Raw genomic sequence first — 13,662 nt, forward strand, 5'->3', positions numbered from 1 at the left:
CCTTGCCCCAACTGAGCATCCTGGGCGCACGAGAGAAGCACATGTTTCTTAGTTTTTCCATCATGTTTGCCTTTATTCATCTTGGTGTCCACTGTCCCACCTTTGCCCTGGCCACCCAGGGCCAAAGTCTCTTTCCCTGGGTCCAGTCCTCCCTCCCTCCTCATCTGGGCTAGGCCTGTGTCTGAGAAAGAAGGATCTCTGACCCCCGGGGGTTTTTATCCCACTTCCATGGAGCCAACCACATTCAGAATTGCCAAATCTTCTGCCTCCCCTACCCCCGCCCAAATCTCCCTAGCCTGCACAGGAGCATGTGTATAACTTGCTCTCTCCGGTTTTGGAGAAAGAAGTGGGAAAATCTCCCTCCCCATCAGGACTGGAGTCAGAGGAGCCCTAAGTAAAGAACGACTCTCTCCCTGGGGGTTCTGAGAGATGGCAGCATCAGGAGAATGCCTGACGCTCCTGCACAAAGGCTCGGAGTGAGATGGGCGCTCTGTTCCTGGGATGGAAGGCAGGGAATAAGGCTTTAGGGCAGCAGTCCTCAGGAGGCTCCCTGAGAATTCCAGGGTAGAAGCCTCCTTCTGGGATGTCAGCCAGCACCCCTACTCCTGTGACCAAGACATCTGGATTGCCGGGAGCTCTGCTCAGCCTTGGTGGGAAAGTTTGGCTGCCTCGCGTTCCAGCCGGCGACACAGTTCCAGGCGACTCCGCAGGCACTGCCGAGCACCCAGGCGGCCCCAGCCGATGGCTTGGGTGGAAGGCCCAGCGGCTCCCAGCGCCCTCAGCAGGCGAGGCAGGTCACGCAGCAGGCGGTAGCGCGGCAGGGCGCGCAGTGGTGGGGGAATGTCGCCTTTGGTGCAGAGGCTACTGAAGTAAGCCAGTAGCAGAAGCGGGCGCGGGCCGGCACGGAGCAGGGTGCACAGGGGCGCGGTGCGGGAGTCCGGGCCGCAGGCGGCGCTCGAACCTGCGCTGCTCCACAGCAGCAGCACCGTGCCCCGCTCCCGCGTCACCTGCGCCTGCGCAGCCCACAGCCATGGCAGCGGGCCCACGCGCGCCCTGCGCGCCCCCTCCCACAGGTCCACGATCACATCGCGCCCGCCGCCCAACGTGGCCCGCAGCAGTTCAGCAAGCGCTCCCACTAAGCGCCGCTGCGCCTCTGAGTCCGCTGCATGCAGAAGCAGCACCGGTTGCGCTTCGCCGGGGTCTAGGGTGGGAGCAACGGATGAACGGGTTGAGGGTTAAGGGACACCCCAGCTCTATCTTCCTCAGCCTCATGGCTACACCATAGAATCTCCCCACCCCCACCCACCCGCCCCAGTTCCTTATCTGCTCTGGGGGTGGGTATCCAAGGCAGCTCTTATCTATAGAGTGCTTTGGGGCTATTTCAATAAAGGCACCCTGGAAGGGGTGAGGGCCAGGGCACCAGGTTTGGCAGGTGCAGCGCAGGCTGGATTTCCGTTCCACTTACCTCTTGCCCAGAGACTTCGTACACTGAACCACCTGCACAGAGGGATCTTTGCCCTGCCTAAACTATTCCTTCCCACTAGGGTGCCTGAGGCACACTGCCTTGGGTAGTGAGAGCTGGGTATAGTGGCAGGTAGACGGCTCTTGGGGAAGGAAGCCTTGCAGAGGATGGATAGGGGCAGCTAGCCTAGGAGCTGGGCGGGTCTAAATCCCCAAATTACCCCGAAGTGAACTTACCTGGTAATGGGCGCCGGAGGGTGAGGACCAGAACAACTCCCAAAAGGGTGGTGAGGGCCAGCAGTGCCAGGATCAATAGTCCCAGGTGTCTATGAGGGGCTGAGGCAAGCAAACTGAGGCCAAGATGGACTCCTCAGTGCCCAACCTCCCTCTCAATCCTCCCCTTCAAAGAACTCACCATTGGGACACAAAAGGTGCTTCCAGGCAAACTGGACATCTGACCTCCACACCTGAGGGCACAGAATCCCACCATCCCGTGAGCCAGGGGTACAGTGCCTCCCCCAGGGAAAGTTAAATGAGGCATGGGGACGATGAAGGGGAGGCCCCCTGGAGAGGGAATTCATCCCACACAGGAGAGGTCAAGAGTGGCAAACTCAGAGAGTAAACTCCAAGTTGGCCAGGGTGTCTGTGAGAAGCTGGAGGGCACAGGCCCTGGCTGAAGTACAGGCACCACTGACTGAGCTCCAGCCTGTTGTCACCAGGCTTGAATGTGGACACAGAGCACCAGGTTTTCTGATTTTTTAAGAGAAGCCGAAAATCAGCTTTTTAAAATATGACATCCCCCAATATTTAACTGGGAGTGACAAATTCCACTTTCAAACACAATGCTGTCCAAACTGAACATTTTTGAAGACTGGATTTTCCCTATGTGCCACTTGTGGAGCAGATGCTAGGGGAGTGTGTGTAGAGGGAGGGTAGGATTTCTTACCAGGATACAGTCCCCTGGCCTCAGGAAGGGAATGATGAGGTCTAGTGTCACCGGGCTTGAGCCCTGAGTCTGTTGGAATAAAGAACAGAATGACTGTGCACGTGGAAGCAAATCTGGCTCTGTTCAGCCTCTGAGCCTTCGTCCATGCTCTTCTTCCTTTCTACCTCCCACATCCCCCAACCCAAACACTCCCCAGGCTTAAGGCCAAATGCCACCCCTGACAAGAAGCCTTCCCTGGTTTCATTCCTAAGATCCCACTGATCAGTCCCAGATCAGAACTGCTGCACAGACATATTAATCAGACAATCAGGTACTTGTCAACAGACATACTCTGGGTGCTGACTCCGTGCCAAACCCTGAGGAAAGAAAGCAGGCGCACATGTTGTCTCTGTCTTCCATCAGCTCACAAAACAGGAAGGTTAACAATACAATGCCCTCCTCCTGTTCCACATACCTGAAGGGGTACCTTATCCATTGGATAGAATTTAAGTTGTGGAGTCAGGAGACCACAGCTAATAAAATCAGGCTTAACTATTGCCTTTGTGGTTCCTAGCTGTGTGACCTTTGGTACCTTGATCCCTGAGCCTCAGTTTCTTCATTTTTCTGTGAAGGGTAGTAATTCTTGGTTTACTGGATTATTGATCATCACATGAAAATATACTTATGAACACTTCTTATAATACACAGTGCACTGTGCATTCATTTAGTAGCTATTATTACACTGTGGACTCCTAGGTGCAGAGACTCTGTTATATACTTTTCTTGTATCTCCCAGGGCCTAAGGCAGAGTAGGCACAGAGCAGGCATTCAGTGAACGCATGCTGAATTGGACAGAATTGATTACTGTCTGTCTACAGGCAGGATATGGCTCTGCCCCATGTTCTGGGTGCTGGGTAGGATGCTGAACAGAATCTCCATCCTTTGGGAACACCCTCCACCCCCTACCTCCTACCCTGTCCTGTCCCCAATCCCACTGTGCAGTCATCCGTGAGAAAGCGCTGAAGCAGAGGCTCTCAAATCATGGCTGAACTCAATGAAGGTGGTCTTCTCCCAGCTCACAGCAACAAATGAGTCCATGGATTTAGCTCTCAATGTTAGGTTTTCCCACATGGCTTTGTCTTAAATCTTAAGCATGGCTTGGTCTTAAATATTGAGCATTTCCCACCACCTATCTGCTTGGGAGCCTTCAGAGAATACAAAATGAATAAGCAAGCTGCAAGAGAATATTTAAGAAAGAACTGGGACAAGCTACTCATGCTTAATCAGCTTGGGGCTATGGTTTTGATTATGGATTATATTTGATTGTGGTTTTTATACCAGACACACAGAAGAAAGTCTACTCGTCAAATTATTCTTAGTTCACATAACAGAGTTAAATCTGTCAGTAGTTTACAAGCTTCTGCAAAGAGCACTTCAGCTTCCAGGGGCTCTGTCTCCCAGGATAGTCAGAGAACTTCTGCCAGGTGCCTGGTGGAGGCAGGTGGGAGCATGGTGGTAGAGGAGACCTGAATTCAAAATAACATCAGCATAAAATGTAGCAACAGTTTGAGTGGGCCAGAGAGCAGCTGGATGTGAGAGGGCAGGTCTTTTGCCTCTGTTTATCCCTGTAAGTTCAGAAACTGAAAGAATTAGAAACCGCCCCATGGAAGACCCCACTGACTGGCAGACAAACCAGTTGAACAAAGTCTGATCAAGTAAATAAATAACCAGACGATGTAATCCAGGAATTTGCTTTCTTCCATCTGATGTGCTCTGAGCAATGAGACCTAGTGGGGGCCAAGGCCTGGCTAGAGCATACCTGGCTGATGCTGTATACAGGGGGCACCAGGCTGTCCTGTCCCAAGTCCGGGTGGCTCCAGGCAGCACTGAAAGTGGCATGCATCCTTGTGGAGAAGTGAAGGATCAGCTGCTGAGCCTGGGTGTCCATGCTCACATTCCAGGATGGGGCTGCCGGGGAGTGGGGAAAAGGGTGTCATGTGAGAGACCCTGCTTACAGGTGGCAGGAGCTGGGCTGCAGTTGACGGAGAAGTCAGGACAGAGCTAGAATTTAGCTTGGTCACGGTTGGGTGCGGGTGAAATATTAGGAGGGGTTCCCAGCCAGGGTCACTTATAGGCTCACCAGTCTGGCGGGGACATTCAACGTGGCTGCTGTTTCCAAAAAAGAACTGAGAAATCGAAGAATGGCAGGTCAGCAAGCACCAGGCATCATCCATACCCACCCCCACCCCCTCTCATCCACGCTTGTACCTTGAAGCAGAGCTGGGGGTGCAAGTCCACGTTCTCCAAAACATACCTCTGCGGTGGGAGAAGGGCGTGAGTCAGGGAGCGGGGCCCTGGGCCCTGGACCCCAGCCCTGACCACCCCGGCCCTGCAGAGGCCTGTCTCACCCCTTCTGACTCGCGAGCTGTGGCATTGGGGAGGTCTTCGCAGAGGGCGTGCCAGCTCTGCCTCTGGCAGAGGGAGGCCTCCAGCTTCAGCGGGCAGTGGAGTGTCGGGGCCATGACCATCTGACTGTGCTGGCTGTAGTCGGTAAATTTCACGGACTTCCAAAAGTCTGAGCCATCTGGGCAGGCAGCAGAGGCAGAGAGTGGGATCTGGGGAGGCCTGAGCCCTGCTTTGGCCTCATTTTGCCACCCCCATCCCCAGGGCCTCAGGAGACGATGTGTGTGAAGGTGCCCAGCACAGTTCCTGGTCTGTCTAGGAACCTCCCAAATAAGCACGCCTTTTCTAGCCCCCCTTTATTACCTGTTCTATTTATGTGTCTCTTCTACTTCCTGCACCTCCATTCTGGCTAGCTTTTTGCTGCTCCCCAAACTCAGAATCTTTATATCTTTGCTAAGGTTCCTCTCAGCTCCAGGAATGCCTTCCTTTCTAAATCCTGCTCATTTTCTGAGCGCAGCTCAGGTGTCACCTCCTCTAAGAGACCTTATCTTGCTGATGACAGCCTTCATTGGAGTCTCCCTTTCCTAAGTTCATGTCCCACAGGCTAGTCCTTATATGCAACCCTGCCCTGGACAGTAGGATGCTTTGTGCCATTCATTTTTCATGTATCGGGACAACAACGTCTGGACAGCACTTTAGATGTCACCAAATTTTTCACATATCATATTGAAGTCAAGCCTCATAAACAGTTGGAAAGTAAGGCAAGGCAAGTATCATTATTTTACAGATGAGGAAACTGAGGCTCAGAGAAGAATAAGTGGCAGAGCTGGGATGTGAGCGAGCCCAGCTCTTCTGGATACTCCCTCCTGTGTCTCATATTTCTAAATCTTCCCCGGTGCCTAATACAATGTTCAACACTTTGATGTATTAGCAGGCTGATTGGTAGACATGGTAACACTTTCTTCCTACTGACTCCAGCAAAAATGCCTCCATGCCTTCGAGGAGCTTCCTTCAACACAGGTGTGAAGTGTGTGCAGGTGTGTGTATGTGTATGGAAGAGAGACAGAGGCAGGCTGTGTGTGCACAAAAATGCATATAAGCAGCACTCACAGGCTTCAGGCCAGGTCTGAAAGGGACATTTTCTGCGCCTCACGGTGTCCTCTTGGAGGTAGGATGCCTGGGGAGACAGGGGAGCAAGCAGGAAAGGTCAGAGGAAGGGCTTTTCCTATGTCACTCAGATCTGAAACTCCTTCTGGCTTGACCTTGCCCTAGCGCAAGCTGCCTGAGCAGGCAGGGCATGGAGGAGGGCGAGCAGCGCAGGGTGTAGGCAAGGGTGAGTGATGCTTGATGCTGCAGGAGGAACTCCAGAGCGTGGGAGTGAGATCGGTTAATGAGGGCCTGAGTCCTCTTGTCCCTGGAGAGGAGAACCTAGCCCTGGAAAGAGGCAGGTGGTAAGGTCCACATCTCAGTTCACACCTCCGCTCTCAGTGGTTCCCAAGGTGCCTAGTGCCCCATGTGGGCCCCTCCCCAAATGCCCACTGGTTGTCCACCCTGGCAGATGCTCAGTCTCCATGTCTCTGCCTGCCCTCCCTTTAGTTTCCTCCTGGGTGACAAGGCCCCCTGTGCTTTCTGTCTAATTCAGAGAAGTCTTACTGTTAGGCACTTCAGAATAATGGAGAGGAGGGCTACCATGAAGGGCTAGAGGGGACAAGACTTTGGGGGCCATATGGAACCTTGCAATGGCCCCGTGCCCGCACTGAGACTAATCAGACCACACAGTGAACGCAGCTGACTATTCCATCTCTGTAGGCCGAGGACAGGCCTGGACCAAGGAAAGCTGGGTTTGGGAGCTGAGATTGGATTCACCCCCAAGTGTCTCATGTTCAGCAGGACACTTCCATCTCTGATCCAGTGCAGGGCAGCCAAGCTGGTACTGTCTTCCCAAGCACCTCATAAACACCCAGTCCTTTTGAAACCTAATTTCCTGGAGATATGTTTGACCAACTGCACAATTTGGGTGCTTGGACTGGGGCCATGGACAACCCACACCTCTTCCTCTACTTACCTCTATGCACAGACAAGGCTGAAGGAATTCATAAGGCAGGTCGACAGTGTGGCCCCAAGACACGGTTTTCTGTTGACGAGGCAGTAAAGGGAGAGAAGAGATGCCTGAGAAAGACCATGGGCACCATGGGCGAGGCCAGGAGGAAGCTGGGAACTTGGCCAACACCTTATTTTTCTTCTTGTACAAAACTCAGTTCTTTCATTGAAAAATTTCCTCTCAAGGGGTCTCTGCTCTGTACTCTGAACTTTTTCTCTAGGTGTCTCAATACAAGGTGGGGCAAAAGAAGGTTTACAGTTGTTCATATGAAAAATACTACAATACTTAATAAATAATAATACAAGAATAAACTTTGTGTTCCATGTACTCAGAACAGTAAACCTACTTTTTTTGCACCACCTTGTATTTGAAGTTGGAGGACAGAGGAGACAGGGAAAGGAATATACATTTAATGAATGCCACTGTATGCCAGGTAGGGTGGTAGGTACTAAGGCAGTAACTCAATTAAATGCTAGCATCACAGTGCTCATGGGAGGTGCCATCACCATTTTATAAAAAGAGAGGGCTAAGGGCCTCAGGGGTGCAGTATCAGTCCCTGCAAATCATACCAACTATACACAAAGGCTTTGGTGACAACTGGAGTTTGAGGTGGGGTGTCGGGAGCTGGGATGGGAGAATGGGGGACATCTCATTCTCTGAAAAAGGCAACAAAGAGAGGGAAATGGAAGGGCACCAGAACAGACGTGACCACTTTGTTATTTTCTCAGGGAGAACAACTTCCTGAAGGAACTGAAAATGTTTCTTAATGTAGCCTGCATCTCACTAAGTCTCCTCTCATTGGGGATAAATACTATATTTATTTCTCTGCTAGCTACTCACGGGTGCTTCAGGTCTCTGCATGCACTTTCCTTCTCTCTCCTCCCAGATGACGAGGCCCCCTGTGTTTTCTGCCTAGTCCAAAGAAGTCTCAGCGCTAGGCACTTCGGACTTGTGGGTGTTGGAGAATTCTCATCCCTCCCTGGGCCTCAGTCTCTCTGTCTGTACAATGGACAGGCCGTTTTTGTTCTAGCTCTGTGTGACCTGGCTTTTCACAGGGAAATGGCACTCCATACCTGGGCATCAAAGGGACTGCTCAGCTCTTCACACTCTAATGCCCACTGGTGACAAAGACGCACGTTGACCTCAGGGCCTGGGGGAATGCTCACTCGAATAGCCCGTGCCTCTGGCAGCAAGTCAAAGTAGAATTCAGGCCCTGGGGAGAAAGGGGATTTGGTGGCCTTGTCTCTTGGCCTTATCAAAGGCACACCTAAGTGACTGTGCCATCTCTAGTCACACCCACGTCTACCTTTATGTCTTCGTGCATCCTGTCTCAGGAGAACTTCCACTGCCTCTGGATCTGAAGATCGGGTCCTTTTGAAGCGCAGCCTCTTGTGGGAGATGTCTTGGGAGGTGACAGAGATACGATGGCCCATCTTAGACAGGCAACAGCAACTTAGCCGCTTCCTCTGTAGGCAGAGAGCAAGGTTGACCCTGAAACCAGGAATCAGGATCTCTGGTTGCTGTTTCTCCCTCTAGAATCTGATGACCATAGGCAAGTTGCTCAACATTTAGGCCTCAGTTTCCTTAACTGTGTAATGGAAGAATAGTCTACTTTACCTCCACACTTTCCATTTCTCACATGGCTGGAGAAAGGAAAGGGTTGTGGGGCAAAGGCAGGGCTGGAACTGGCAGGGGGAGTACCTGAGCAAATGCTGCTATCTTGTGTCTCCTACAGAACTGGAACCTGGAAGACTTTTTGTATTTCTGCGCCAGGCGGTGGAACCAGCCCCACCGAAGGCCTGCACAGGAAAGAACACATTCAATATCCAGCCCTTCGTTGCCCCTCCCCTACTTGAAGATGATGGCCCGAAGTTGGATAGTAAGTCATTTTAGATCAAGGAGAGCAGTGATATCAAGCCTCTTTGGTTCTGAAAGTTATGATACAATCAAAAAAGAATTAACTTCTTTTTAAAATATTTTATTTATTTATTTTTAGTGAGAGGGGAAGGGAGGGAGAAAGAGAGGGAAAGAAACATCAATGTGTGGTTGCCTCTAGCATGCCCCCCACTGGGGATCCAGCCTGCAACCCAGGCATGTGCCCTGACCGGGAACCAAACCAGTGACCCTTTGGTTCGCAGGCCGGCACTCAACCCACCGAGCCACACCAGCCAGGGCAAGGATTAATTTCTTAAGTAGAAAAAAAGTAGAGAACATCTTAAAGATGTTCATTGTAGCATTATTTGTAACAGTGAAAAATTACAAACTGCCAATTCTTAAGCAGCATATGGACATTTAGTATGTATCAGGCACTGAGCTAGGAAATAAAAATACAGAGTTGAATAAGAATGCTCTTGCTTTACAAATAGAAGGTAATAACAGTAAATATATAGAACTAAAGATTTTAATTCCAACAATTGCTACCAGCTGAAAGGAGAAACATCTTCACAAATGACACAAATGAATTCACTAATATCAGTCATGCTGTGTTATCTAGGATGGCCTAAGTCTTTGATGAGGTTGAAAACAGGACAAACGTTTGTTCTAGTATAAGCCCCTCTTGCCTGAGTCTCTTGCCTCCCACCCTACCTTCTAATTCCCCTAAGTCACATCCCCACTTAGAATGGTCCAAGGGCTATTTCTCATACCTGAAGGAGTTGACGCCAGGTGTAGACACAAACAGCAGGGGCAGTTCCAGAGCCAAGCACCCCAAGGCTTTGGGGAGATGGGGGCGGCCAACTGGGTATGACAAGGAATATGGGCAGATCTTTCTGCAAACAATGAAAAAAAATGAAGTGGTAGGGTCCAAGGAGGTCGCTCCTGCCTCAGACAAGATGGGCTTGAGGCTGAGCTCTGCCACTTATATCCTGGCTGTGTGACCTTGGGCAAGTTATAAACCCCTCTAAGTCTCAGCTTTATCATTTATAAAGTGGGACTGTTGTCAAGATCAAGTAAGATAATGTGTAGAAAAACATGAAAGTCATTTTATTTAATTTTTTTATCCTTACTAAAGAAAATGCTTATTAATTTTAGAGAGAGGGGAAGGGAGGGAAAGAGAGAGAAAGATCAATATGAGAAAGAAACATTGATCAGTTGCCTCTCGCATGCTCCCCGACTGGGGACCAAACCCTTGACCCAGACAGGTGTCCCAATTGGGACTCAAACCCATGACCTTTCAGTTTATGGGGACAATGCTCCGACCAACTGAGCCATACTGGCCAGGGCTGAAGGTCATTATATTACTGACACTTAAGGGCAGGGGGTAGGGGGGTTGCCTGGAGATTTACATATGTCTCTCATTTAGCTCTCCCCACAGCTCAGGGGCAACAGTTTTTATCATACAATTATTTCTACTGTGCTGATAGTCCCCTCAGAAACTGAGGGTCAGAGGAGGTAAATGCACTGCCTGCAGCTACATGCGGAGCGTGTGGCAGAATGGTAATGCAAATCCAGGCTTGTCCTGATTCTGAACCCTGTGTTTTGTCTTTGGTACTATGCTAATTCCTAGGCTGGGAACCAAAAAATTAGAATGGAAGGCTCACTAGGGATCTGGAACGAAAGGGATGTGGGGAAGAGGAACAAGGCAGGAAATGAGACTTACCAGTGAAACTGTCATCCTGAAGGCACACAACCCAGTGGGGAAGGAGGGGCGGGGACGGGGAAAGGAGAGAAGCATAATTAGTAGGGATTCCCATAAGTAGCACTCTTCCTGGGTCTTTGCCTTAAATCGCCTAATTCTGAGGCCCAGAAACAATCAGCCTACCCGCTGGGGCTCTTTTCCTCCCAGCTGTACCCTGCCTAGGCTCTCAGCCCACCAGGACCTTGGCTAGCCCTTCGAGACTGTGTAGAGGACATACGAAAGCTGCCACCAGAACACAGGGACTTGGGGAGGTAGGAAAGGGCAGACAGGAGAGTAGGGAGCTTTGCCAGCCTGTGCCAGGCAGATGCCCCCACCTGGCAACAGCACCTTACCATGTGGGAGGCCAGCAGACAGCGAGTGTTCCAGTGGGGCAGGCAGGGGCAGCCAATCCCAGCAGAGGCAGAGAGGCCGGCGAACAGCAGGTGGAGAGACAGGAGCAGGGCTGCCAGTCTGGGGTGCCCCATGGGATTCCGTTGGGTCAGGATGCCCAGAACATGGCTGCATGTCCTGGAAGGTGGGTGGCAGGACTTTGTAGTACAGCAGCAGGGAGCACAATGCCAGCAAGAGCCCTCGCCTCAGCCTGCCCCTGCCCCGCCCAGCCCCAAAGCTCCTCCTTGATCCTAACGAGCAGGCCAGGCCACATTCCTTCTCCTCCAAGCACAGAGAGTGAGGAATGCTTGCCGCGCCCCCCCCCCCCCAACCCTACTGTCCCCAACTGGGGGCAAGGGGCTCCTGCTCCGGCAGAGAGAGAGCAGGAAAGAGGCCCCCACAGCATTAGGGAAATGGTCGGTTGCACCCATTTCTTAACCCCTCCTACTCCTGCACTATCTAGATCCGCCGGGCTCTTAACTGACCCTTGGACTTGGATCTCCTCTGGACACATGCTTCATCCCCTCACTTAGAGAATTAACAGAGCTATTAAGCACTACTCTGCATTGGATGCCAGAGACAGAGGTGACTGACAGACCATTTGGAGTTGGGCAGAACAACAAGAAAACACTATAGGATGCACGTAAGCCTCACGTGGCCCCATAGTCATGCTGGTTCCCCACCTGGCTGACTCTCAGGACTACAGCTCAGCTTTCTCTTCCCGCTGGCTAGTTCCAGCTTTCCTGGACAAAGGGCTCCATGCCAAAGGGGCCTCCGGCATCAAGGATCCACTAATCAGCACAGCCTGCTCAGGAAGCCACAGAGCTCAAAGCAGAGCTCTGGAGCTAAGGGAGTGGGCCCCACACACTGACCTGGTTTCCTGTGGTTTCTGATGATGCTGACAAGGCTCCAGTCTTTGTTGGGACCCTCCCCATCATCCCACAGCTTCCTCCTGCTCATGGAGCATTTGAGCTGCTTCAGCCCTCACCTTGGTGACACACACAGTGGAAAGAAAGTTTGAGGCACACCTACTGGGTTAAGGCATCATGAAATTGTTACTGTTGCTCTGCACATTTTAGTAGACTGACCATAGCATTCTTTTGGCCAATTCTAGTTTCTAAGTCTTCAGGCCCACTGTCTGAAGATCCCATCCTATCCATTATCCTAAAAATACCCTCTAGCTTTTGAGTTCCTTAGAAGATAAGACCCTTTCTTGTTCTTTGTGCTTCTCCAATGCCTAGGGGCAGATGTTATAACACAGCTGCTCTGTAATTGAATAAATGTAATTTCTGATAGCAGTTTATCTGTTTCACATTTCACAAAGCATTTTCATATTTAAGCCTCCTAACTACATTCTAAAACAGGAGGGAATTATTGTTTTCATTTCATAAAGACATTGAGCAGAAAGGAATGTCATTTGATCAAAGGCAAGCTCTCTAGCTTAGGGAGCTCCATTTCTGCCAGCCTCTCACCGTTCAATTCTCTTACTGTCTCTCCTCCCACTGCCTCATCTCCCTCTGTTCCTGGGAACCCCAAAGGTTCTTCCTGACACAGTTCTGTCTTTTGGCCTTGGAGCGCATCACTGCAAACACATCAGTAAGATGTGAAGGGAAAAGAGAGTGGTCGGCCATATGAAGGATTGGGTTAGAGAGTCTTCCCCCTAAATTGTTACCTAACCTGAAGTGGTTTAGATCTACATAGATCATGCATTTTTTAATTTTTTAAAATTTATTGATTTTAAAGAGAGGTGGGAACAGTGGGGGGGGGGGGGAGAAATCAATTTGTTGTTTCACTTATTTATGTATTCATTGGTTGCTTCTTGTATGTGCCCTGACCAGGGATCAAGCCTGCAAACTTGGTGCATTGGGATAACATTCTAAGCAACTGAGCTACCTGGCCAGGGCAGACCATTTTTCAATGCTGGGGGCATGAATTGAGAAACTTGGTTCTATTCTTGAATACTTCTCTTTTCTTGACCCCTTATATCTTCTGATATGACTCTCATAGTAAAAATATTTGATTAATTGATCCCTGATCCTGGCTAAGATATGGTAGTAGAAACAGAGACTAAATGGAGACACATGCACATACACACACAAACAAGAGAAAATATAGAAAGGGAAGAAAAGGAACACATAGAAAGGAAAAAGAATAAAGATGAGAAAGGAGGAGAGAAAGAGGAGAGAAAAGGAGGGCTGCCTTTTATTCAGTCTAGCTGGTTTACTTATTTATTGTGGAGCCTAGTTTAAAAAGGATTTAAGGTAACAAGCACATGGCAGGCAAATCCCAGCACACCTTGGCAAAGGGGAGGAGATCAGATCAACATTTGCTGAACTCCTATTATCAGTCTCTGGGCCATGTGCTTCGCGCACATTATCTTATTTTATTAATACTGCTACCCTTGACGTCAGTATTATTAAACCATTTTACAGACTACAAAATACTAAGAAGATTAAGTAACTTATCCACACACTAAAATGAAGAGCTGGGACTCACCACCATGTCTTTCAGGCTCTCTCTGCCAAAACACTCTGCTTGGGGAGAGGTGTGGGATGTCAGAGGGTTTCTGGGCCCTGTAATCCACAAGAAGTATTAGACTTAGCAGTGTGATGTAATTGAGTTAACAGTGTGATGTAATTGAGTTAACATAACAATAATTGAGTTATTCAGGAAGAAACTGAAAATAGGTGGATAGAACAAAGGGAAGTAGGTCTTCATGATAGTTTATTATCAATGTTCAGATTTCTAGGAGAGTAGGGATTGTTT

The 13,662-nt window shown here is 50.0% G+C and overlaps 1 protein-coding gene across 1 annotated transcript; it reads right to left on the reverse strand.

Moving 5' to 3' along the window:
• Positions 1–365: 365 nt before the first annotated feature.
• IL17RE (interleukin 17 receptor E) lies at positions 366–11,024 on the reverse strand. Its single transcript, XM_054595924.1, is given in 16 exon segments — positions 366–1,201; positions 1,699–1,797; positions 1,877–1,928; positions 2,408–2,476; positions 4,206–4,393; positions 4,527–4,572; positions 4,655–4,702; positions 4,795–4,970; positions 5,900–5,966; positions 6,855–6,923; positions 7,964–8,103; positions 8,197–8,356; positions 8,592–8,689; positions 9,536–9,654; positions 10,485–10,504; positions 10,860–11,024. Coding segments are annotated over 16 exon segments (2,043 nt in total). The 5' UTR covers positions 10,992–11,024; the 3' UTR covers positions 366–641.
• Positions 11,025–13,662: the final 2,638 nt, after the last annotated feature.

The sequence above is a fragment of the Pteronotus mesoamericanus genome, unplaced genomic scaffold (assembly GCF_021234165.1).
Source record: "Pteronotus mesoamericanus isolate MK-2021 breed Mesoamerican mustached bat unplaced genomic scaffold, CSHL_Meso_final scaffold_54, whole genome shotgun sequence".
Lineage (NCBI taxonomy): Eukaryota > Metazoa > Chordata > Mammalia > Chiroptera > Mormoopidae > Pteronotus > Pteronotus mesoamericanus.